At 38.6% G+C, this 27,855-nt stretch overlaps 1 protein-coding gene across 4 annotated transcripts; it reads left to right on the top strand.

Annotated features, from left to right (window-relative positions):
• The first annotated feature begins 943 nt into the window (after positions 1–943).
• hnrnpl (heterogeneous nuclear ribonucleoprotein L) lies at positions 944–24,787 on the top strand. Of its 4 annotated transcripts, none has more exons than XM_079816254.1 (14): positions 944–1,054; positions 1,697–1,815; positions 4,766–5,003; positions 5,142–5,227; positions 5,393–5,489; positions 6,357–6,429; positions 10,368–10,403; positions 10,656–10,724; positions 20,433–20,704; positions 23,235–23,356; positions 23,607–23,808; positions 23,983–24,040; positions 24,192–24,287; positions 24,470–24,787. In XM_079816254.1, the coding sequence occupies exons 1-14, from the start codon at positions 971–973 to the stop codon at positions 24,526–24,528; spliced, it is 1,611 nt and encodes a 536-aa protein (XP_079672380.1). In that variant the 5' UTR covers positions 944–970; the 3' UTR covers positions 24,529–24,787. The 4 variants fall into 4 exon arrangements, with proteins under 4 accessions (XP_079672380.1, XP_079672379.1, XP_079672382.1 ...); XM_079816253.1 differs by having other exon boundaries at positions 23,983–24,043; positions 24,183–24,287; XM_079816256.1 differs by lacking the exon at positions 10,368–10,403.
• The last annotated feature ends 3,068 nt before the right edge of the window (positions 24,788–27,855 follow it).

The raw sequence follows: 27,855 nt of genomic DNA, 5'->3' as shown, positions 1-27,855 counted from the left end.
GAAATAGTTTTCAAGCAGATGTAAAGATAGTCTAGAAATGAGCATGAAAAGTAAAAACGAATAAAAGTGTCCTGACCTCGGAGAATGTTTTCTCTATCCACGCAATGTTCTCACCTTTTTTTTTTTTTTTTTTTTTTTTTACCCCTCACCCGTTTGCATTCCTGCTGTGGCATTCAGGTTCCTGGGCACCACCATCTCAGGACCAGAAGTGGGACACCCACGATAGAAAAAGGCCCGACAGAGGTTGTGCTTCCTTTGCTAACTAAATAACTTGAATCTGCCACAGGAGCTGCTTAGATCAGCAGTCATTGAGTCTGTTCTATAACTCTGGTTTGGTTCAGCTTCCAAATCAGACATTAGAAGATTACAACAGGCAGTGACTTGTATTCCGGACAGGCGGCAGGAAAAATCATCACTGACTCCACTCACCCCGGCCACAACCTATTTGAACTGTTGCCTTCCTGTCGGCGCTGGGCGTTAGAACATCTAGGCACAGAAAAAGCTTCTTCCCACAAGCCATCTCTCCTGAACTGAATAGTTAATTGCCTTCCAAGGCCACTCTTGGTGCAATACTCCCACTGTTTAGTGCAATATCTTGTTGATTCACTTTTATGTATTATCCATAACACTGTAAATATGTCCATTGTGTCTTTTTTACATCTTTAATTGTATTATGACGTTTTGTTGTATTTGTATGTGTGCACTGGAAGCTTTATTTAACGAGGGAAAAAAATCATTATGTGTGCAAGCATGCACACTTGGCCATAAAGATCTTTCTTATTCTGAATCTAATTTTGGTGCATCAGACGGATTCGAACCCGACTTCTCTGTCTAGGTAAGCAGCTTAATAGGTGTTGAAGCGCTCTCGTTCCCAAAATTCCTTTTCCTCTCGCGTTTCCCCCTCCTCCTGCGAGTTGCCGTAGCTCAGGCAGTTGTGCGTTCCATTTTATAACATTTCATTTGAGACAACATGGCTGCTGCGGCAGGCCATTATTACGGCGACGGAGGCAGAGCAACAAAAAGACAGAAAACAGACAGCGACGGAATGGCCACGGTACTTTAATTTCATTCATGTTATTGCACTTTTTATGCTTGTGGTGCTAGATGTAAAAAAAAAAAAAAATCTCGCAACGCATCTTCTCCGTTTAATACGTGATGCTATAAGGCTAGCTTGTTGCTAACGCTCCAGTTAGTCTGTTCAGTTATGATAAATAACTATGCGATTGTGGCGGATATAAGTATTACCTATAATATGATGTGTATATAATATATACCATCTAATTGGTCCCTGTGGCTCGGCTAGGAGTGCTTTCCTCAATGCTCATTCATTGTTCTGATCAGTCGGACCAGCCTCTGATGTAAATCATTCACACGGCTTGTTAACAGACCTCTATTCATTTAGATGAATGGAAAGTGTCGTAAAGTGCTCGAGAAAACTCAAATGCAGTAACGTTAGTCTTTTTCGGTTTTCGCGCGAAACACTAACCCTGGCTAGACTAGTCTCATCACGGTTACTCTTAATATGTCCTGCTAATTGGATCCATTTCAATAGTTTAAACCTTTATTTACTAACTGAATTTTACGGCTAACGTTGTGAAGCAAATTACTATTTTATATTTACTTTAAGCATTTACAGGGATTCTAGTTTTATACTATAGTTTGATTGAACCTTTTGCTCTTTCCTTTGTATGTGCAGGAGGGTTACAATGACCCGCACAAGACCTTGCCCTCGCTTGTGGTGCACGTAAGGGGGCTTATTGACGGAATTGCCGAGGCTGACCTGGTGGAGGCGCTACAGGAGTTTGGCACTATAAGGTAATGTTCATGGTGAATAACCATAGACAGTAAAAGAAATGGACAGTGACCCCATAGACTTCAACGGAGGAAACTGAAGTCAGTTAGAAGCACTCATTTCCTGATGGCTGAGCGTACTGCGCAGCCTCAGACTGAGCTTGACGACGTATGTGACGTGAGCAACCTGTCTTGACAGTTGTAAGTCTTCTAGTAGTTGTGCAAATTGAAATCTGAATCACAGAATCTTGTAGAGACAGAGAGGGTGAGCAGGAGCAGGAGCAACTTTTAATGAATGAAGCAGGATCTGCAACATCTCTCAGCGTTTATGCCTCCACGTCCCCCCATTGCCTCATAGACAGTAAAAGATTGCCTACGAGCTTCTCCTCGGGTCTATATGGTAATTTGCTCAACAGCGCGACACAGTTGCGTGGTTATGATGCAATCGTTAGCCTATGTTTTACAAAAACGGCTTCTACGGGGCGATAGTGTAAGATACAAGGTAATGGAGCCTTTTATACATTGTCGTGTTTGTTTAGAAATAAACACTGGACAAGTGGAGTCTTTAAACTTCTCAGATGTAAAGATATTCACTGTCAAAGTGAGGCCAAAATGAATTGGAGTCAATGGGATGCTAACAGCAGGTGATGGCTTGGTTAGCAATGGCTGCCCCTATGGAAGGTACGCTTTCCGGGGGCTGGATTACCCCCTTGTGAATAACGCCCGTTTCACACATACTCCCTATGCGGTGCAGGAGCAGTACGCGCTGTTGTGCTTTCATATATGCTGCGTTTGCAGCGCGCAACTGATCCGCGGTTGTATACCACAAACACAATATTTATTCATTATTTTTTATTTCATGTCCAAAAGTTGTTACTGAACATGGCTTGTTAGAGTTGCAATTCTCTTTGTTTACACTTTCATAGATGTCACGTTTTAAAGTAGTACATTTAAACAACGTTTTATTCAATTCATTACTTTATGTTTATGTATAGTACTTTAGATTTAGCTCACACAAGTGTTAAAACATTTAAACATAGGTTATTATAGCCTATAAAAATTTAATTAGAAACTTACTATAGGCTATAAAAAAACAGCCGACTCTCGTCTTTTCTTTCGTTTTTAAACCCTTTTAAAAGCAGGTCATAAAGACCTTTGTTTTTCCACCTCCAAGAACATATGAGTGCTATCCATTATTTCGATTTTTTTTTTTTTTTTTACCTAAATGCCAGGTAAGGTGTCGTTTCCTTGCTTTACCAGAGAAAAAAAGCCATGTGTTGGCTTAGTATATTTTAAATTATATGCATCTGTGGTAAAATTACTAGATTTACGTGACAGTACACGTTAGTGTGAAAGCTGTAATCCGTTAACATGGGTACGGAAAAAAAACGCAACGCAAACGCACTGCAAACGGAGTATGTGTGAAACGGGCGTAAGAGTCGTCCCTGTCCCAAATGGTATCCTCAGCCCTTATGGTTCTCATTCGAGTCCTTCCTTTGGGGACGGAGATATGTTATCAAAGGGTGTATTTGAGATGAATTTAGAACACTGATAACAAATGTTCCTTAACCAATGTTCTTGATGTGTTTCAAGATTATGAATTTGTATATTTTTCAATAAAAACATTAGTTACTGAGGGGGAAAAGCAATGATGACATTTTGTTGTTTATGCATTTTAATTCAGGTTTAATTAATTACTAAAAATATAATTAAATAATTAAGTCATCCTGTGGCCCCTTGGAAGTTTGCCAAGTTCAATATCTGACTAAATAAAAAATAAACTACTAACATCTTCAATGGTAAAATTAAAACTTTAACCAATAATACACCAAAAAAAAGTGTTTCTAATCACATGATGTAAACCATTATTCAAGATTAGGGCTGCCACTAACAACTATTTTATGTTGATTAATCTATTGACTAGTTTATCGATTAATCTATCGACTAATTTATCACAATAATTTTAAAATTTTTTACTTAACATTTAATTTAACTTGCAATGTTGGCATTCAGTAGTGTACTATAAAAAATGTAAACAAGCCCTTGACAAAATGTAAAACTAAAAGAGTAAAAATGTAAAAAGGTACAAATTTGTAAACCAACATAACAAAAAAAAGAATACTTTTTATATAGAATAGTGTTGTCACGATACCAAAATTATGACTTCGATATGATATCAGACCTCAATACCGATACTGAATCGATACCATGGCAAAAAAAACTGTAAAAGTAATTGAATAATATGACAGAACTTACTATTCATTGTTTTAGGGTTAAAAAACCCTAAAAGCTCACTTGGCCGGGATGTTCCTGCCCTGCTTCCACAGAATATTCGGTCCGGCCCTTTAAGAGCTCCATGGACCAAATTCATTGTAACACCCGATTTCTCATTCAACTCTGTATACGTTCACTAAAGACGTATCCGACTGCATTTACCCGAATACTCGCCAGGACGTGCATTTTTACATATTTTTTACCATTCAAACCCAATATTCTGTGAAACTGGCGTCACACGATCTGAGTGAAAGGCGTGTGCGCGCTTCAGGTCAGAGTCCGGCAGCGAGCACGTCCCGGCACGTTGCGTTCTTTTTCCTGAGCTGCGCATATATATTTGACTGTTCTGCTTCCATTGTTTAGTGAACGGTGGAAGCAGAGCTCACACACACGTCCTCACTCCTGCTGTCACACATCGATGCAGATTAAGAAATACCTCTCTTATTAGAGTGCTGTCATTTTTAAAGTACCGGTACTAATACAATTTCATATCGTACCCAACTTAGCCAGTCGACTAAAAGTATTGACGTCGTTGACTAATTAACAGCGTTGACGCAGTCGATTGTATCGACCAATCGCAACAGGCCTATTCAAGATGGGGATGGTGGGGTTTTTTTCTTCTAGTAATTTATTTGAATTTTTTTGGAATTGTTTGAGGAATTCAAAGTTATTGAGTGTGTGCATGTGTCTTATCTTTCAGTTATGTTGTGTTGATGCCAAAGAAGCGTCAGGCACTGGTGGAGTTTGAGGATTTGAGTGGCTCCAGTAACGCAGTGACGTATGCTAACAGTAATCAAATCTACATTGCTGGCCGTCCATCTTACATCAATTACTCAACCAGTCAGAAAATCTCTCGGCCCAGCGACTCTGATGATACACGGAGCGTCAACAATGTACTGCTCCTCACCATCATGAACCCCATCTACCCCATTACCACGGTAAGTTGTTTAGATATTGATCATGGTCATATATTATGATGGTGTAGCTGAGTAGACTCTACTGTCTACTACTGCATCTAAGCTGATTGTCTTCATTCTTTGGGCCTCTGTTTATACATTGTAATTTGTTGTCCTTAGGATGTTCTGTACACCATTTGTAATAACTGTGGACCCGTGCAAAGGATCGTGATCTTCAGGAAAAATGGAGTTCAAGCCATGGTTGAATATCCTTGAACAAAATTAATCATAAAACAAAACATATTTGTGAAAGTTGTAGTAGAGTGGGGCTTTTCACAAGAACAAAGATTAAACCCTGTACATTAAAGTGTAGTTTAGTCTGCATGCTCCAATTTACAATAGAAATATTGTTCTCCTTGACTCTTGGTCACGTTTGACTCAGTCCAGAGTGCGCAAAGAGCCAAAGCCTCTCTCAACGGAGCTGACATCTACTCGGGCTGCTGCACCCTCAAAATTGAGTATGCCAAGGTTAGTACCCCATGAAATTACATCAAACTGTTTGTGCTGTACAGTGCCGTCTACAGGCCTGGAGTCAATATGGCAAATTAAGTAATTCTGTTAAAGGTGCATTTGTTTTATTAATTGAAAAGTATAGGCCAGGGATTCTCAACCAGGGGCCTCAACATGACTTTTTTTAGACCTGGAAAAAAGTGATTTAAGTTCATGCAATCTTAAAATGGGATGGGCTTTTTTATAAAGGAGGTTATGCCTAGTTTTAAAATATAATATGGATAAGAAATTGTTAGTAAAACGCATTAAAAAAATCCTTATCATTAATCTTTCAAATTGAGGCGGGCTTCAAATATTTACTTTGGGGAGCCATGGAGTCAACGTTGAGAACCACTGGTCTACACAAAACATTGGACTGCCATGTTGTGATCACATGATCAGGCAACATTTGCTTTTGTATGATACCAGGGCCCGGTTGCACTAACTGGACGTGCACCTGGTTGTAAGACTAGGCTGGATGTAAAATGCTAATTTCAAGTCCTGTGTAGAATTAATATGTTGCACCATCTAGGCGTAGTACACATCTGAGACTAAATCTTACACCTGGTCAAAGGTAGGGTGAAAAGTTAAAGTGAAAAGTCATGACTATTTTGGACTGTTGATTTCCATAAAGACACGTAACACTTATTTGACGGTGAAATGCAAGGAACCTGTGTCACTCTTTCCCTGTCAGTCTCTGATGCGAACAAAAATGACTGTGAACAGCATCAGAGACTGACAGGGAAAGAGACAAAATTGTTGAATAAAGTAATTTCAAATGATTGTGGCTACATGTGTTACCCCTTTAAAAACTGATTCCTAATAAAATTCCTTCTTATTGTACAGCCAACCCGTCTCAATGTCTTCAAAAACGATCAGGATACATGGGACTACACCAACCCCAATCTCACTGGCCAAGGTACTGTACAGCTCATGCACTCTGTCTGTGCTGCTCCTTATGTTTTATGGGGATGTGTGTGTGGACAGGCCTCCTCAAGTGATTCCCTTGGGAAGTAACCTCAGTAGTGAATCTTTTCCCAAGTACATCACTTCAGTGATGCTGCTTCATTCTTGTGTTCTTCTCTTTGGATTATAATACAAAATATTTACACGTTTGTAGTTGCAAATAGACATTCTTACATAGACACTCATTCTTGCACATACAAAAAAGAACATGCGCCTTTAAAAAAAAAAAACGCACATTCGTTTATTTAAAGGAAAGACATGCACTTGAGAGGGAGTGATTGTTATACTGACGGCAGAAGCGCACATGCTGCTTAGCTCATTGACGTACACTGGTCTGTTGCGCATGTCACCTGTCTCGTGTTAAAGCACAAGTGTTTCTCATATGCAAATCCTGGGAAGCAGGCACTCCTTTCACCTGTACTCACTGAGCATGACACTGCATCAAGCAAATTTGACATGATGGAGATTTGATTTTTGCTTTGCAATAGAGAAACGGGTATTCAGTCCTGCTCCTTGAGGGCCGCCCTGCAGAGTTTAGCACCGACCGCAGCTTAACACACCCAAACCAGCAATTCAAGGTTTTCAGGATCACTAGAAATTTTCTGGCTGGTGTTTTGAGGCAAGTTGAAGCTAAACTTTGCAGGACGTTGGCCCTTGAATTTCGCTGAGCGAGGCTGTAGAGCCAGGCTGTATATAATAGGTTGATTTGTGAACGTAAAGATTCACAATGGTCCAGGCAAAATTGAATGGATCATTCAGGAACCAACTTTACCCAGATTAAGTTCTCTTTAGAGTACTGTTTTTTTTTTTTTTTTTTTTGCATTCAGAATATATTTTTTTCTTTTCTCAAGACTAAAGCTTGTTTGTATTTCGTCAGAATTTATGTATTTGCTCTTATGCAAAATGTCTATGTATCAGGTCTCAGAGTAAAATTGCTGAGCTCCTGTGCTTGAACTAGCTGCTGAACACATTTTACATCCAACAAAACATTTCCATGTATTTAAGTTTCTCTGCAAGACACATTCGCAGCACTTCAGCAGGACACATGGAACAGCCAAACGGAACTCATGGCAACTTTAAATACTTCAAAGACCTATCGAAGTCGCACGGATAGAAAACACTCAAGTATCCTTCCATTCTCTACAAAGGTGGCGGACATCACTCTGAATTAACGACACATTTTAGGAACATGAGCCTAATCTCTTTGGATAACACATTACAGACTATCACCGAAGACTTTCACACATCAACACCGACCAAGCGACTGATCAAGCAGCAAACACATGAAGGGAAGTGGTACAGATACACAGAATGACAGAAGAATTACACAGATATTTTCTTCTCGCTCCCTGCCTAATGTCGTCATGTTTCTTGGGTGTTTGGGCTACTTTTGCTCTCGCTTCTCTCCTCTTTCCTGAGAACATCATGCAAACATGCCGCACTGACATAACAGTGACAACACCAGATCAGGATTGCTACAACACAAGTTCCATGGTCAGAGATTTGGGTTGGTCAGAGATCGCCATGACATCATGCCAAGCTGACATTGCCATGACAACATACTATCAGACAAACCGTTTGAGATTTATGCAGAGATCGTCATGACAACACGGCAAGTTGACATTACCATCATGACACAAGTCAAGAGTGCTTCAACACAGCGGCGGTGGTCTCGTTGCGCGCAGCACGACAAGTTGAGATCGTCAGTACTCACCCGGCCAAGAACAGACATTTGTCTATACATAACGAACAGATGACATCGACTTTACACCGTGACACATCCAAAACCGCATGATCACAGGCCACATGCCCTGACATCAACGTGAGATTGTTGCAAAAACACATCCTTTCGCCATCTTGCTTACAATAGTGAAATGCACCAGACAAGACACTATGGGTGACAATAGCAACAAAACACCGCCGTAACACACGGGAAGGACCACAGCTGCCCACCGATCACACAGACAGATCCTCAGCTCTCCCTCCCCAAGCCCTGTCTCTTTGTGGACTGAAGTGCTTTCTCTCTCTCATTTCTTCATCCCTCCTCTTCCTCTTCCTCTCTGTGTTAAATCTGTTTTATTCATTGGGCACGGCTGACCGTGTTCTGATCCCTGTGTTACGCCCCCCTGTGTGACGCAGGTGTGGATAAGTCTGACTGCTGATGTGGCGTCTCTTCTAAACTCACCGTCTGCTGTCTACTATTCACCTTTGCTACTACGGTAAGCACCTATGTGCCTGGAATGCACCAAAAGCACATGCGGTGGACTGGGAGGAATATCCTAAAGAATTGAATGAAAACGAAATCTTCAGGAAAAGAGCGACTGGTAAAGAATATCACACTTCCACCATGGTGCCTGCTGCATTTATTTATTTTTAAATGGGCATATAGCACACTGCTCATTTTAACTGTTCGCCCTGGCTGGATCAGCTAGAACTTTGTTGGTAAGATATTTTATGCCATTTTTGGCATGGAGGGAAGACCCTTGAATAAAACTTTCCTGTGGCCTTTTAAGCGTAAATAAAGAATCCTGTCTTTTTATTTTTTAATTTTTCTCCTCCCTGGTGGTTGATATATGCAGCTCTAAATTTATTATTATTTTGGGACAGTTTGAGTCTGGTTGATGTCGCATAAGTGACCGATATTTCCATTGTTGTTTTTAGCAGGTAACATTATCTATGGGAATTAATACTCTTGAGAGTCCTGATCAAGCATTTTTAAATAAATACACTCCTGCAGTTTTGTAAATGCATGTTTTTGATCTTGAGAACAGTTTATCTCTCTGTTTGGTGAACGTGATTTCACCAAGTACAACATGTTCCTGGATCAACATTCCAATCAACCAATCAGATTTGAGGGACACGTTGACAGTGTGTCAAGTTTAGGCTTACAACCAGGCTTGGGTGCTTTTACATCACCGTTAAATCATTTCCCTCTGATTTTAGGGACAACTTATGGGTAGGGTTAGGTTTAATGGTAGAGATAGGGTTAGAACAACATTTTCGGACAGGAATGTTGTTCCAACAAAATATGTTGATCCAGAAACATGTCTTTGTTGGCAGAATCACAGTGACCACCGTGGGTTTGGTTATTATTTTTGACCTTCAATCAATGTTATAATTCGAATTTCCGGTGATGTATGCCAGACTCTCCAATCATTAAGTCTGCTTAAACCCTGTCCCTTTCTTACAGTTGACTGCAAACTCTCATTCAGATCTGCCTCCATCCTTTCAACAACCATTGGATTAAAGACCCTGTCCTAAAAATGTTTTTTTTTTTGGATTATCGGTTTCATTTAGATGCAGCAATACAGAAGAAAAGATCCTTCAATTTCATCACAACTTAATATAACTCTAAAAAGACCTACCACCTTATCAATTGCCAGCCATGTTCATTTGTCTAGTCAACTTGAAATCCCCTTCCTAAAGTTTTTTTGTATTTTATAAGTTTAAGTGAAACAATACATTCTGTGTTCACTAATATACCGGTGTCTGAAATGTAAGTAAATATCACTAAGTATTGTTTTGGTAGTCTCTGCTCTCCTTTTCTGTGAAATCTTGTATCATGACATTGATGTAATTTGGGTGTCATTTTATTGGAGAAGACCCATTTGTTTTGGTCTTGCAGGCACAGATAAAACTCTTAATCATATCTAGAACCAGGCTTCTTGTCTGAAGGGCTTATTCTTCATTCAGACCCTTTTTTTATGGCACAGAATTTCAATTAATCAATAAATATTGTGCTTTTGAACCCCTCTTGGAACCTGTGGTTTTACAGTCTGAACCAATTGAAATTAATAAATGCATATTTATTTTTCAAAGTATGATTATTTAATCTTGTTGTATTTATTTTTATTAGTTTAATCAGATTTGTGTGTATACCTGTTTGTGCAGATACCGATGCAGATGGCAATTGGAACAATTCACAAGGTGTGTGTTTGGTTGTGTATGAAAGATTTTCTTGTATCATGTAAATATAGTTGAATTTCTTTGATCAACCTGTTGTCATTCAAAATCTCCATTATGACTTCCTGTAGTATTGCAGTATTTGTGATTTTGGTAGTATTAATGCCTAACTCTCACTGCATGTCACTCACTGAACTGCACAACCCTTCCTTTTCTTTTGTTTGCGCTTTTGTTTGCAGCAGTTGAGATGTTGTATTGTTGTTCTGTCTCTTTCAGACCCCAATGATAACCCAAACAAGCGGCAGAGGCAGCCAGCACTGCTAGGGGATCATCCACCTGAATATGGTCAGTTTAATACACACATTAACAAATGGCCCAAATCGAGGCGCACTATCTTTTATAAATGCTTATTGGGTATTTTTTAGGGCTGCAGCTATCGATTATTTTAGTAATAGAGTATTCTACCAATTATTCCATAGAGTAATCGGATAAGAAGTACTTTTTCTTTAATAAAGAGCTATACTAAATAAGAGAAAATAAGTCCGGTATTTTAAAATGAACAACTAATTTGTTTCCTTTTTAGAATTTTTTTTAGTTTTATTGCTGAGATTGCAGACATTAATATCTGTGAAAACTAAACCAATTTAGTGCATTCAATTGCCATATTATATTCAAAATACAAATATATCTAAATAAGAAAATCATAAAAAAATAAAAAATAAAAATCAATTTCAAATTACTTTAGAAAGGTAAACATAGTGCAACCTAAAACTAATCCTACAACCTATAAATCAAAATAATAGTAATATAAATAATAATGCCTAAACATTGCATTTGTTGTGCAACTTAACTTTCAAGCTTCAGCTCAGGCATGACCCAAGCCTTTACTGTCTTCTTCTAAAGGCTTTGTGGCTTTTGTAAGAAGTAAAAAATATTGGACAGGAAAGAAACTTGAACAAGAAAAAGAGTAGAGATGGGCATCCTAGAGATGCGCAGATCAGGGGCCCGTTCTTCGTACGTCGCTAACTCAGTTAGCTGGATTTAATTGTTGACAATTTGACATGATCTCGGATTGTTTGGTTCTTCGAAGCTCATCCTGGACTTGCTGTCATAGCAACAGGTCCGTAAGCTTAAACCTGCTCGGGAGCAGGCTTATTTCATGTAAACAGGATTAGATTGCATCTTGAGGTGATACTTAAAATCTGTCCCAGCCAGAGTTTCCGCTAGAAAAAAATGGTGCCGGTCAAAGTGACCGGCAGAGGTTTCGTTTTCCGGACATTTTGATGATATGCCGGTCAAATATCGCCTCTTAATTATTCAAGTTGAGGAAAACTGAAAGCAGTTTATGTAACTTAAAAAAATGACATAATCAGGCCGTATATGCAACATGTTTATTAGCCTAACTTTCAAATAGACGGGGAAAAAAACATGAACGTCCGATTGGCGTCAATCAACCAATTTTTTTTACTATGGTTTCACATTTCATAGTTTAACAAACCAACCCCCCTTCCCCACATAAAATATCCGAATATAGCATTGTTTTTACTCAAGCAAATTTAATTATAAACTCAGTATGTCTCATTTAGTTGGTAACATTTAAATTGGCCACCGTGTAAATGACTCCTTGTCAAATGAACTTGAACAAACAAATGACTAGGCCTATAACATTGTCTCGCGTCATTTTTGGCTACTTTTTACGCTTTTTTGCAGTGCTGAATTGTGCAGCTGCCGACTTAAAATCAAAAGTTCCCAGTGTCTCTCCACAACTTGCAATGCGCATAAGCCACGTAACCTTGTTCTCCGCAAGGCGATCGCTGCTTCGTCTTGATCCGATTCTGCAGTGAGAACCCCCTCTCTGCAGGAACACTCGAGACCGGGATTACACAGGCTATCTTGGCGAGCTTGGTCCACTCTGGATACATTTTGCTGAAATCACATATGAGGACTTCGCAGGCTGTGGAGAAATGCAATCCTCCATAGCCACGGAGCGCTGTCATGACAGCGAGGGCATCACGTCGCAGGCTTACGGTATCGATAAGAGGAGCGGTGTCCGCAGAAGGCTTGTAAAATGGCAAACAATCCTTCTGATCGCTGGTTCTGCATATTCTTGGAGAGCTATTTGTCAGATTTGAATCTGAAATTTTAATCTGACAATTTGACCGAAAAGATTTAATTTTTTCGGACATTTAATTTTTTTCCCGGCCAATGTCCGGTAATTACCGGACAACGGAAACCCTGGTCCCGGCCACTGCTACTTTATTACAAGAGTGCATTACTGAACCAGGGGCAATAATAATCATTTTAAATAATAATATAAAAATTTTATATTGTATATGTATATGAGAATGTATAATACTATAGACACAGCCACTTGATTGAGCGATTTATTTGTGATGGAATAATTACTTTATATAATTTAATTTTTATTGGTTTACACACATCACATGTTGTACAGTTAATCTGAGCCGTGCATTAAGTGATCACGGATATTATGGGAGTGGCTTGATGTAGCGCAAGAGAGGATAATTTGATCTTGACCCTTAAGAAACTTGAATACTGTCACGTTACAAATCTGCCTCAAATTGAATTAAAAATTAAATTACAACATTGAAATAAAAATGTAAAGGGTGTACAAATACTGTATAAAATCGTGAATATAAATAATTGGTAATCATGTTAAAAAATAAAAAAAACATTTATCATTTATCTATTATAACTTTTATTTTTGTTTGGTCGTTTGGCTGTTTCCTTATAAAGGTTCAGAAATTCGTGGGGGTTTTTTGTGTAATTTGTCAAGTTTTTTGCCAGGTGGCTTTTTTAATTATATGATGTCATTACGTTGCTGTCTTGACGCCAGCCAATCGCTGCATTGCTGATCGTGGTTTCGAGTATCGATGCATCTGCCCTCTTCAGGGAAAAAAAGAACGCTCAGTAATCTTAGATCATTTAATCCAGATATTTTAATCCAATCCGCAAATTCGTTTGAAGAACCAAATTAGCCAGAGATCAGTTATCAGGTCTAAAAGATCTGGGGCCTCATTTATAAAACTTTGCGTAGGATTTGCGTCAGAATTGGCGTACGGATGAAACAGGACGTGCGTACGCACAGAAATATTCGGATTTATAAAACCGTGCGCACGCACATCCTACGCAGTTTTCCCTTAATAAATCACAATCAATTCTAAATGTAGCGCAGCTTTTGCGGCTTCATGTCACGCCCATAGTTGCCCATAAATAGTCCGTGAAACGCCCACAAGTTAATATTCATAGGTTGCGAAATCATGGCAAACACAGAGAGGAAATAAAAAAAAAACGTAACTTCACTCAATGTGAGGTAGAAGTTATCGTTGGCGAGGTTGAAAAGAGAAGAAAAGTGTTGTTTGGAGGGCACAGTGTGGGCATTACTAATGCCAAAAAGACACTTGAGTGGCAAAAGGTTGCAGACGCCGTAAATGCTGTAGCCTCACAACCTTGGACAATCGCCGAAATAAAAAAGAAATGATCGGACATCAAAGTCGAGGCAAAAAAGCGTCTAGTGCTCCATCGCCAGAGTGTGTCCTCTTGCTGTCTGAAGATGCGTTCACTCCGAATCCTTCCATTCGCCACATCTTCTAGAGCACAAGATCAGCCATTGTGCGTCATTACGCATTGAGATGGGCATTTTATTTCCATCCATTTAATTGAATCTGACAAGCTACAGATGTCGGTTATAATCTACGTGGAAATGGGAAATAGTTCCGTGCAAATGTAATGTCTTGCAGCTTTCTGAATGGTTGAGACATAGTTCATACATTATTTTATCAAAAATAAAACTAAAGGCATATGCATGAATACCATGAACGTAGCTGATGAAGAAATTTTACTATGAAAACAACTTTCCCCAGTGGACAATTAATACATCTATCTATTTATCTATATATCTCCCTAATTATCTATCTATCTGTCTAATTGCATCTATCTGCTCCGCCAGACGGACACTTGACGAGAATATCAGTTTTGTACATTAGCTATTTCGTTGTTTACCATATTTATGAGGATGAATTGCAATGCATAACATGCCAATATTATTGCAGAACATATTTCACTTTTCTTTTTGCAAATATGTGTTAATTTGCATTTATGTTGTCATTTTCGTTTGATTTTGTTTGTTTTACACTGCAGATCGATCAAACGGGTGTTCGTGTAGGCTGTTCATTGTAAGACTTGCTTTGTGAAGTCTTAATGTTATTTATGAGAGGCATAGACATTTCTTTTACACAACGGTCTACAGTTTCACACACTTTCACGTGTTTCTTCCATCTGCCGACGGTGTCGCCATTTCTCATTTCACCCGATTTTGTGCGTACGCCTGGGTCAGAGCTTGCGTGAAGGACCGCACATTTTCCCGTCAAGTTTGCTTTTTATAAATACCAATTATTGCGTAGAGAGCGGCGTACGCCTTCTTTTGTGCGTACGCAACGTTTATAAATGAGGCCCCTGGGATCTGTCAAATAATCTTAGATGTATTAAGCAAGGTACGAAGAACGGGCCCCAGCTCCAACGTCACCGAATCCACTGTTAAAAACAAACCATCCACCCGCACCCGATCGTCACATTACAATTATTCAAATTCTCAGTGTTAAGCGCAATGCCATAGTGACATATTAACTAGAGATGCTCCGATCAGCATTTTTGGGGCCGATTACCGATCACCAAGATCATGATCTGCCGATCACTGCTGATCACAGAATGGCAGGGGAATGGCAATCTTTTATCTATAATCTTGCAGAGTTTGCATCATTTGTAGAAATGAAACTAACTCTAAATTAACTGAGTCAAGATCTTGAAGAACCACCAAGTGTTTATTTTAGAAAATTAGATAACTTAAGGCTACTGTAGGCCATCTTTCCCAAATAAATGTATATAGTAAATCTATATAATTATCTCACCTAAATATTTGATCATGCAGTGCATTTTTGTTTTTAAAAACAATTTTTCAGGTAGGTCTAACATTAGTATTGAGGTAAGAAATACTAAAGACATTAAATAAGAAATCAAATGTAAATCAATATTGGTCTTCCCTGAATAAATTAAATTAGTTTAATCCTTACACTTAAGGTTGCAAAAGTTAGTCATTCAAGAGCAGTGAGTGTCATAAAGGTTAATCAAACAACACAAGACAAAGAGAAACTCAGAGACAGCAGCAGTTTATTCAACAGCTGTCACTTTAAGAGCGAACACGGATACGGTTACATGCAGTTGCACAAACGTTCACTCGCGAGTCACGATGGGGTTTACGTGCATACTCGTCAAGACGGTAATTTAGTACATACATTTGTGTGTATCTGACCATTTCAGCGCAATTTGTACTCGCAAGCTTTTTGTGAGATGGCCTGTGTGTGTGTGTGTGTGTGTGTGTGTGTGTGTGTGTGTGTGTGTGTGTGTGGGCATGTTTTCGTGAAATCAGGACACAAATGTGTATAATGACATGGGTATGACATAGGTATTACAAAAAGAGGGTGAAATATGAGGACGTTCCCCATGTCCTCACTTTTCAAAATGCTTATAAATCACACAGAATGAGTTTTTTTTTCACAGAAAGTGAACTGCACAGTCTCCTGTGAGGGTTAGGTTTAGGGACAGGGGCAGTGTAAGGGGATAGAAAATACGGTTTGTACGGAATAAAAACCATTACGCCTATGGAATGTCCTCACATTTCACAAAAACAAACGTGTGTGTGTGTGTGTGTGTGTGTGTGTGTGTGTGTGTGTGTGTGTGTGTGTCTCCAGACCGTGCGCACGAGTGCTGAGCGGTTTGAACACTGACAAGACTTAAAAATAAATGCAAATGATAAACTTTAGTGACGATGCGACACTGCCTCGATTCTGCAAAGTGGCAAATCCTGTGTCAACTGAGCAACTCGATTTTAGTGCATATGCGATGCGCTGATGTGAAGCCATTTGAGCATTTTGAAAGGGAGAGAGAGAGAGAGAGCGCGCGCACGCGGTGATTCTCGCGCGCTGTTTGTGAACTTGCGTCCCACAGAAAGTTTTCAAATGACTGCGTAAGTTATTTAATATAGAAATATTAATTGTACCTCACCTTCAGCATTATAATTATTTTACCCGCGCCGGAAAGAGAATGAGATGGTGTCGCTGCATGTCATGCCCTAGCTCTCACAGCAGGTGCGGGTTTTATGTGTCGTCAGCATGCGATCTGTTCATGAGATCGGCCTTTTTGGAGACCGCTGATCAATCATCCCAAAGCGATTATCGACCGATCAAGATCGGTTGCCGATCAATCGGAGCACCCCTAATATTAACTACACTGAAGTAGGTTGCTTTAAAAAAATTTCTGCGAAATTACATTTCTTAAATAACCTAAACCAGGGTCGACAGCCTATAGCTACAGCACACAGAGGAGTAACCGCTGGAACGTGAGCAAAAGAGAGCGATGTGTTTGTATTCCGATAAAGTAGCCTACATCGCACATACAGATCTACATTTTGAGCTAATCATTCATCATAGTAACACAGCTTGTTTTATTAAGTTAGGAAATATAAATAGGCCTATGATTAAAGTGTAAGATTTAAATTACGCAAATCAATGAAAGCACGCAGCTCTGAAAGCACGAGCGCTGCGAATCGCGCGCACAGCAGTTAAGTTATAGCTTGTTCTGCTATTTGTTGCACTTAGCTTTGAGAACATTTTAATGGTGTATTTCAGAGATATCAAGTATATATAAAGTCCCATTAAACATTTCACTTGCACATAGGGATGAAACGGTATGGAAATTTAACATCACGATTATAGTGACCCAAATTATCACGGTTATCAATATTATCACGGTTTTGTTCAAACGAAATGAAAGTGTTCAAAAAGAACAGATGCACACACTTAAAACATTTCAACAAGTTTTATATTTGAAATTCAACAAACAACAAATAACTAAAGCAGCTCTAAACACTTTTTTAAGCTAGATTCGGTGGGATTTCCTTCCTTAATGGCCGTCATCATTAGCAACGCATAACACATAAATAATAATAATTTGTCGTAAATATAATCTCTAATATTATCACTGTAAATATATTCCCAAGCAATATTCTCATCAGTGTTCTATCAGACACATTTAAATCTAGCTTATTTTGTGTTAGAGCCCAAACAGTATCCTAGTGAAATAATGCATATCCATATTTCCATATGATTTGACAGTTTATTTTATTAAATATGAAAATGTGTGCATCATACCTGACACCTAGATGAACACTTTACAGTCTTTTTATGACTGTCATTCTCATGCTATTGAAGTTTGAAACGTGTATAACGTTACCAATGTTGTATGTAACTTTACAGACGGTCCCTAAATTCGCCTGCGTTATGCCAGTCATATCAGATGCGCTGTGGTTCTGCTGTGTTTTTTTAAACCATTTTCGCTGCTGAAATAGAACAAAAACAGTCATCCACTGTATGATGAATGAATCTCCTGCGTACAGCACACGTTTATCTCTGCTTTGAGTGCAGATTTCAGCGTGAGAGCGGCGCGCGCTCTGAACAAAACTCCGCTAATCTGAACGCCTCTGATTATGAGATATTGCATTCATAAACTCAATAGAAGCACGTGTAAGTGCTTATAATGCGCAACGCGATTATAACAGATGGCTTTTGAGAAGACTATTACAAGTTCAACAGCCAGAGTGGCTAGTGTGCAGCCGAAATAACGTTACACTCGCAAATGGCTGTCGTTAATGTCAAACCCTGATTATTATCCCTTAAATGTCACCCTAGTCTTGTCTGAATTTGTTCGTTCGCTTCACATTATTATTTCCCAGACGTAGGTTTGGTACTGAGGTCAAAGTCCACTTGCCTTGCGTTCGTAGTTTTGAAGTGTTTTCCCTATTACAGTGACTTTCTTCTGGCATGTTCTGCAGACAGGGTGACCATCTTAGATTAAGTTTCCCTCAGGACTTTTGTAAAAGCCAAAATATGACCACGCCTCAGATTTGGTCCTTTTAGAAGGCAGAACAATCCCCCGAGTGCTGTCACTGCTTTCTGCCATTTCTCCTCATTCAGAAAACAGCGGTGCGCCAGACTGACGCTGACTGGACAAGATTTACCGCGAGTTTTCACAACCGTGATAATCACACGCGGTTTTAATGATAATAAAATTTTATACGATATTACTAACCGTCACTAAATTTTATCGTGGTTTATCGTGAAACCAGTAATCGTTTCATCCCTACTTGCACATCACAACAGTGGCGTGCACAGACCTCCTCAGGGGCAGAAGGACCAAAAGGGCACTAAAAAATAACAAGAATCAAATGTATTTTTTACACTATTTTAAATGCATTTATTTATGACATAAATCACCTGTATTTAAAGCAGTACGCATCTGTCTGTTGTGTTTTTAAATATTTTAACGGAAAAAAAGGGGGGGGGGGTCAATTTTGTTCCCCACTGGCTTTCAATATATGGTTAAAAAAGACATTGATACAAATAGAATGCATAACACATCAAACAAAAACAGGGAAATGATAATATTACTAAATATATATATATAATTATTTACTTTTTTATATAATTATTTACTTTACTTTTAATTATAAACAAAACAGTGAGAATCAAGCAGGTAATTGTGAGGAATTCATGTTCAGTTTTGTTAATGTTGTAAACCTGTATTAGAAGTATGAAAGCGGTAACATTTTACAATAAGATTTCATTAGTTAACTACATTTGTTAACATTAACTTATAATAAACTGCCCTTCTACAGCATTTATTAATCTTAGGTGATATTCATTTCAGCATTTACTAATACATTGTTAAAATCAAAAGTTGTATATGTTATTAGTTAATGCACTGTGTCAAGTAACATGAACAAACAATGAACAGGTGTATTTTTATTAACTAACATTCACAAAGATTAAAATATTAATATACAATAACAAATGTATTGCTCATGGTTAGTTCATGTTGGTTAATACATTACAAATGAGACCTTCATGCAAGTGTTACCATGATATCAAATATATAAATTCCATACAATTTAGAGTATGAGATGGACTTTTTCATTTCACTAGATTTATTTCCCCGAGCTAAAAACACGAGGACGTGATGGTCTTGGATAAAAATAAATTGAATGACATTGTCAGACTCAGAATGCTGCTGCTGAACTCAAGACTCGAGTTATGCTTTTATTATAATTAAGCATAACTTGCACGCTACCACAACCTTTACAGTAGCGTGGTGGTAGGATAAATATACATTTTCTGGATTAGCTTACCTGCTGATTGTGTAGTTTGAAAACTCGCGCGGCTATTGCTGTGCTGTGTGCAGGCTGCGTGCATAGAGCTGAAAAGGTAACTCCGCCTACTGATCCACCTCCTCCAAAAAAAACGAACAAAAAATACTTTTTGTAATATTGTTAGTGGTAAAATGGTATAGAAGCGTATTGTTATTTATTAAAATATTTGTAATAGTAATAAATATTATTTACTATTACCAGGGAGGGGGTGCAAACTGAAGCTCAACACAGTTGTCTTCATTTAAAAATAGCAAGACTAAATTATATTACTAGGGATGCACCGAATATTCGGCAACCGAAAATTTTCGGCCGAAAATGGCCCAAAATAGCATTTTCGGTTTTCGGTTTCGGCCAAGAATTTAAATTTCGGTGCATCCCTATATATTACCAGTGCTGATGTCGCTCTCTCTCACATTGCAGTCTCTGATCTTGAGATGAGCTGAAACCGAAACGCAAAGAATGACACGCATTCATTGCATTGTACCGTGAAATGAGTTCTGCATCATTATTAAATTCAACACATTAATGATTTATCTCTCATCCACCCGCAATTTTTGGAATGTTCATTTTTATTACTTTACCCACCTGACCCAGCGGATATAACCGCAATCTGCGCAGTGTGCGCGAGTCCTTACACAAAAAATGTCTTTCTGCAACATGCCCGTGTGTAGTTAAATGGACTACACCTCGATGATTTCTTTGAATTCGAGTAACTCTTTACTCGAGGAATCGTTTCAGCCCTAGTAATTCTCTCTTTCTCTCTCTCTCTATAGCTGGTCCTCAGGGTGGCTATGGTCACTATGATGACACCTATGGACCACCTCCTCCACCTGCTCACTATGAGGGCAGGCGTATGGGGCCCCCAATGGCGCGTGGCCGTGGCGGACCACGGTATGGTGGGGCGCAGTACGGACATGGACCTCCTCCACCAGACTACAGCGCTCATGCTGAATCTCCTGTGGTCATGGTGTATGGTCTTGAGCCCAACAAGATCAATGCAGACAGAGTGTTCAACATGTTCTGTCTCTACGGCAATGTGGAAAGGGTGAGTGGGTGATAGGATCATGAGCTCCACAACACTCAGATGCAGAACTTGTAGGTTCAACTGCACCTTAAATTCTTTCAACCATTACTTGGTTATAATTTTATCAAGCAAACCTTAGTTCAGTTCGTTTGGTCTGGACCAAATTTTTTTGCTGGCCTGATTAGCGTTCAGATTTTTAACACCAAACCTAAAGGCCAAGGGATGTGTTCACAACCTGATTGGTCAGCTTTTATGTTGTATTGCCTATTTTGAGAGGGAACTTATTGTGACGTGAGAGAAATGCACTCGTTGTATGTGTCTAGCCTACATATGATTAGGGCTGTCACGATAAAAAAATTTGCTGGACGATAAATTGGCCAAGAAATTGTTGCGATAAACGATAATATTGCCGTTCTGAGACCATTTTCATCTAAAATAATGATAATGGCATAATAATGCAGGTACACCATTTCAAAGATCAATAAACTTTTATTTCTAAAGACTATTTAACACTGAAAACAGAAAGCATTTTAAATATCCACAATAAATGAACAAAACAAAAAAAGCAATGGACTCTCAGTCTGTAACAAAAACTTAGTTGTTACAGGGTATCCGCGGAGCATTAAAAAGCATTAAAAGTCATTAAATGTTATTCTTACAGGCATTAAACTTTTTTAGATAGCCAGTTTATATTGAATATAGCCTTCATAAGAGCGCAATGTGATGAATATACTAACCTGATCTAGCTTCTGAAACCCCTGCTACTGCTGCACGAGCGCAATATCTTGCTTTCCTGCCACTGCGCAGGCGCACCTCTCTCTGCGTCTGCTGTTTAGTGAGTGGCTGAGAGGAGAAGCGCATTCAGTTGAGGCTGTGCGCTCTGCCAGAGAACAAAAAAAACTAGAGCTGCGTCCGAAATCGAATAGTTCTCTACTATATAGTGTGCAAAAAACAGTACGCCAACAGAGTAGTATGTCCGAATTCATAGTATTCGAAAAACAGTCGGCGAAAAGGACCCGAATGACCTAACGTACTACTTCCGGTTAGATTCTGAAGTGCGCATACGATGGACACTTTACTATCCCATGAGGCCACAGGAGACGATTTATGAATGGAGGTGAAGGGACGCAACTGACGCTGGTAGGTCACATGATCATGACAACATGGCGGATATAGAATGTCCGGATTACATTCATACTACATTCATTCATACTATATAGAACATACAGGGTGTCCGCGGGGTTGTAAAAGGTAGTAAATGAAATTAGCCAAAGTTAAGGGCATTAAAAAGTATTAAAAAGTAATAAACGTCATCTGACGAGGTATTACATTTTCAAGCCCAATTTTATTTAGATACATTTTCGATTTGTGTTAAGTGCAGGCCTTTTTTTTTCTAAAATTTGTGTGGATTTATTTATATGTTGAGAGTAGGACCTGCACGATATAAACAAACTGGGTACCTGCAATGGCGCAAAAAGTGGGTATGCGCTATATTCGGCGCATAGGGGCGCAGCACCTTGGGGGCGCCAAAGCGATGGTATGAAAAAAAAAAATTTTTTGGGTTTGTATTTTCTATATGTAGCTGCTGTTGTGCGTTTCTAAATAATTTCTGTATTTCCTCAATATTATATAACATTTAAGAGGACTAACAGGCTAGAGTAGGCGCCCTCATAAGATTCCATAATAGAACTTTGGATAATAATGGAATAACGCGAGTGGGCGCGCCGGTGGCAAGCCAAAGTGTTCATATACACTTGGGCGGGCGTCTGATTGCGCATTGACACGTCAAAAGCGTGCGATTTGACAGCAAAACGTGCGTCCTTGATGCGTGATTTACCACAAAAACGTGCGTTCTTAACGTGCGCTTTGGGGTCAAGGAAAACACACGTTTCCGATGCAGGTTTTTATATCAAAGCGCGCGTCCTCGGCGCGTGATTTGCTATTTTTCCGTGACCCCAGAGCGCACGTTAAGAACGTTATAGAGACGTGGTTCTGATGCCTGTAACAAACTGTTGGCAAATTCACGACTATGACAAGAAGTTATGCATGAGCATTCTGTCCTTTTTAGGGTCTCATCCTCCTGTTTTTTGGTTCTTTTACATGTCTTTGGTTTGTGTTGCGTTCATGTATCATTCGAGCCGCACCAGAGTTCGCTTGGAAGCGGACTGAGATCCATCTTTTCAGGGGTCTTGGTCTGCTTGATTGGTGTGCACCAGGGTTCAAATGGCAGCGTTCACACTTATTCAAATGAACCGCACTAACAGGGCAATCGCACCAGGGTTCATTTTAATCGAATCAAACATTCCAAGTGTAAACACGCCCTTGTTAAGAGGCTTCTGCATACATCTTTTTTTTTTTTTTTTTGGAATGTCTCTTATGCTCACCATTTTGTACCATTTAAATGTCATTATCACACTTAATCAATATAAATGTAATGTGTCCTTGCTGAGTAAATATTAATTTCTTTTAAAAAAAAAAATCTATATCTTACTGACCCCGATCTTTTAACTGATAATATCCTTATGTGTTGATTTTATGTCTGTTTGCTCAGGTGAAGTTTATGAAGAGTAAACCAGGTGCTGCGATGGTGGAGATGGGAGACTGCTATGCCGTGGATAGAGCCATTTCACACCTTAACAACAACATGCTGTTTGGACAAAAACTCAATGTCTGGTGTGTACAATACCATGCCTTTTTGAGCATGCATATAAATGTATAATACAATAGATATAAAGACCAAAAGGCAAAATAAATATCCATTATATATTTTTTTATTTAATAACATTTTACATTTAATAATTAGTACATGGACTAAATCATTGTTAACTTCTCCGTTCAAGATAAGTACAAACTAAATCTGCATGCTGTGTCTTTGTGTGTACTACTATTTATTTATTTTATTTTTTTGTCTATTCTTCTGCAGTGTATCCAAACAGCAGGCCATAATGCCAGGTCAGTCATACCAGCTGGAAGATGGCAGTTGTAGTTTTAAGGATTTCCATGGCAACAGAAACAACCGTTTCACCACTGCCGAGCAGGCAGCCAAGAACCGCATCCAGCAGCCAAGCAATGTACTGCACTTCTTCAACAGCCAACCAGACAGCACTGTCGAAGTTTTCAGTCAGGTCCGAGATATTATCTGTCATTATTCTAAATGATATATCTGTGCATACATTTCTTTTACATGTGCACTTTTAATCTTTTAACAAAAACATTAGCATGCCCCCCCCTCCCTTGCTTTAATGATCTGGGTGTGTGGGGGCTTAGTTTAATGGTCTTTTTTGGATTTTCACCTACAGATTTGTGATGAGCTGGGAATTAAGAGCCCAGCCAGCGTCAAACTGTTCACTGGCAAGAGTGAGTTACTAATTAGTTTAATGTGTTTGTATATAAACGGTCAATTTATTGAGTGTGAATTTTGTAAAGTGTGTGTGTATATAGGGGGTGTATGTTTTGTTCTATGTAAATACACTTGTTTGTGTGTGCTCTTGTGTTGGTGGAACCGCAGGTGAGAGAAGTTCATCTGGTCTGTTGGAGTGGGAGTCGCCAAACGATGCTATGGAGGCTCTTGCCTTAATGAACCACTACCAGATGAAGAACCCTAGTAAGTACTCATCTTACATAGACATCCAGCCAGCACACTCTAACGCTACTTCACTATGAATGTACTATGGTCATGGCAGCTACGTATTTTTGTTCTGTAGCAAGAAGTTATTTTTGAGCCATTTTGCTCTAACAGTAAATCACAATATGTTCCTTAAATCTTCTCTTTCTCTTCTTCCTCAGGCGGGCCTTACCCCTACACTCTTAAACTGTGTTTTTCAACTGCTCAACATGCCAACTGAAACCCATAATGACCACTAACTTTTCCGGTGACCTTTTGATCCTAGCACCCTAGCACGTCTTAATTCTTGACCTGGAGGGAAAGAAATAGGACTGTTATTTCCAGAATAAGACTGGATTCAATGTTTTGTATTGTTTCACTTTTAATTATTATTATTTTTAAATTGCTATTAATATTTTCTTTTTTGTTGACCAGTCTTGTATAACAGTACATTTGTGTGAAAATGTATTAAATTAGTAAAGACATCATTTTGAACAGTTTGTGCCTTGTGTATGTGGTTTGGTTCAAAACTGTGGGATTGCTGGTGTGCCAAGGAAACAGCCAGCCAAGCAACTAACTTTTACACAAAATTATTACAAATTTGATTTAGCCAAACATAAACAGAAAGGAGATTGTGCTAAGTGGTTACCTCAAGGCTGTGCACTGGCCATGGTATTGCTAAGGTATAAAAGCAAAAATGTTAAGCTCAAATTTTTTTTGCAGCACATACCTAATTATTTAGTCAACTTTTTTGTAAAGTTTCAAAAGTTTAGTGTCCATAAAGGTTTTTTTAATGAATACTTTTCCACAAGGATGCATTCAATTGATCAAAAGTGACAGTAAATACATGTTACAAAATATTTATATTTCGAATACATGCTGCGCTTTCAAACTTTGCATTCAAAGAATCTTTAAAGTATCACAGCACAACTGTCAACAAGAAGTGTTTGAGCAGCAAATTAGCATATTCAGAATGATTCTTTGTCTCAGGAATAAATTGTATTTTAAAATGTATGAATTAGGAAGGTTTTTTTTAAGTCGTAATATCAAACAATATTAATGTTTTCTGTTTTTGATCAATTAAATGTAGCCTTCCTGAGCATAAGAAACTTCAAAAGCTTACAATCCCCAAACAACAGTAGTTGTCTTGAAATTGCAAATGAAGTTGCTCTTTGTAAACAGTAATTTACAGAATGCATATTGTGCTATTTATTTGTATCCTTGTAGGATATGATACAAGGCTGCAAGGCTGGCCAGTAGAATCACTCTATATAACTTAGTTGTTGTAAAAGTATTTATAGTGGTGGGAGCTGTCCATTGTGCTGAATTTCCAACAGTTGTAGTGAAGAGACGGCTGTCATAAATGGTGCTGCAGGTCTGAACATATCTCGCCCCAGGGGACTCATTTATAAAACGTGAAAAATCCACGCCAACGTTCATATTCACAAGAACGGTGTTTGACGTGAGAAGATAAAATTACTTAGCAGGTCCATATAGTAAGTGAGATGGCAGACGTTGAAACCACCACGAGGGTCACGCATACTTCAGTATGTGTGTAGTAGACTCATTCAAGACACGCCACACGCAGACTTCAGCTTTCAATAGTAGTTTTTTTTAGCTTTAATATTCACGGACACTATAGTAGGGAGGTTTAGCCCAAAAAATAGGCCTTTAACTTCAAGTCATGATGCAAAGGTCCCCTTTGGTATGGAAGTACCTTAGGGCCATAGAAATAAATGTTTCCTAAGACACAGTGAGATCACATTTTGTAAGTTCAGAAAAAGACCCAAATATATCCTATTCATACGCCTATGCATTATTTTTCTCAAATGAATAGGGTAAAAAAAAATAACCTTTAGAAATCACCATGAAAATTACTGAGTTGATTACTTATATCAAGACAAACAACAAATGTATTACAAGTCTTTTTTAAATTGTTTGTTAACATGGACAAACGGTGCATAATCTAATTACAGATGTGCTAATTTGCATAAATACCACAACAGATCTAAACATTGGGTGCAGCGTTTTAAAACATTCAGAGATTCATTCAGTCATTAATTCAAGGTCCACTCAACTGTCAACTCTCAATTGTCATTAAGCTGTCCCTCAGATAAGAAAAATGTCCTTTTGTTTTTTCTACATGGATTATTCATTAATATACATAAATAAAACATACCTGGTGATCAACTACAATTTATTGGGAACATCTGGTTTAGGATGTTTAGGATTAGCGAATAGTTTCATTAGATAGCTAACACGGCTAGCAGCAGCAAATAACTTGTTAGCTGTCTTAAGATATGGACACATGGATTGTTGTAGTCATTACTGCCATGTGGGCTATGTAATTCAAGTCATTCATCTCAAGTACGGGATAATGTATAGCGAGGCGGTTGTTATAGCGAATAACAACCCCTTCAGGCTGATTCAAGATTCAAGAGTCAAGACCCCTCCATGACTGACTGACTGAATCCCTGAATGTTTTAAAACGCTGTACCCAATGTTTAGATCTGTTGTGGTATTTATGCAAATTAGCACATCTGTAATTAGATTATGCACCGTTTGTCCATGTTAACAATTTAAAAAAGACTTGTAATACATTTTTGTTTGTCTTGATATTTTATCAACTCAGTAATTTTCATGGTGATATCTAAAGGTTAAAATTTTTACCCTATTCATGTGAGAAAAATAACGAATAGGCGTATGAATAGGATATATTTGGGTCTTTTTCTGAACTTACAAAATGTGATCTCACTTGTGTCTTCGATCCCTGTCGCTTCGCAACACAGACGGGGTGAATTTATGAATGAAATTGAGAAAGTTCTGTGACAAAACGATTTTTTTTAAGTATCCTCGCGCTTATTTAAGTGGGTATACGGAAATCATTGACTTTTCCTAGTGGGTATACGGCGTATACCTGCGGATCACGTAGACGAGTCGACTAACGTTACACCAAGCAGACATGGCCCCTTTCCTTGTGGCAGAGAGTAGGAATACTGCAGGTATTTACAAATCTAGGCCATTTTAGCAGCTCGCCATTCTCAAGTAAATGATCTGGGGCCCGTTCTTCGTACCTCGCTAACTCAGTTAGCCGGATTTGATTGTTGACGATTTGGCATGATCTTGGATTGTTTGGTTCTTCGACGCTCATCCTGGACTTGCTGTCATAGTAACAGGTCCGTGAGCTTAAACCTGCTCGGGAGCAGGCTTATTTCATGTAAACAGGATTAGATTGTATATTGAGGTGATACTTAAAATCTGTCCCAGCCACTGCTACTTTAATACAAGAGTTCATTACTGAACCAGTAATAATAATAATAGCAATAATAATAATTTTAAAAAATAATATAAAAATTTTATATTGTATAGGCCTATGTAGGCCTATATGAGAATGTATAATGTTGTGTATAATACTATAGCCAGACACTTGATTGAACGATTTATTTGGGATGGAATAATTACTTTATATAATTTTATTTTTATTGGTTTAGACACATGTTGTGCAGTTAATCTGAGCCGTGTATTAATTTAAGTGATGACTGATATTATGGGAGTGGCTTGATGCAGC

Source organism: Gobio gobio (genome assembly GCF_949357685.1).
Source record: "Gobio gobio genome assembly, chromosome: 4".
Taxonomy (NCBI): Eukaryota; Metazoa; Chordata; class Actinopteri; order Cypriniformes; family Gobionidae; genus Gobio; species Gobio gobio.
The sequence above is the reverse complement of the archived record's forward strand: the minus strand, read 5'-3'. Positions and strand labels throughout refer to the sequence as shown.

Excerpts from the sequence above, each read along its gene's own strand:
- hnrnpl (XM_079816253.1), top strand. The coding sequence starts at position 971 with ATGGCTGCTGCGGCAGGCCATTATTACGGCGACGGAGGCAGAGCAACA. Across the intron at positions 1,055-1,696 it reads ACAGCGACGGAATGGCCACG|GAGGGTTACAATGACCCGCA; the intron begins GTACTTTAATTT and ends TTGTATGTGCAG. Across the intron at positions 10,404-10,655 it reads CAATTGGAACAATTCACAAG|ACCCCAATGATAACCCAAAC; the intron begins GTGTGTGTTTGG and ends TGTCTCTTTCAG.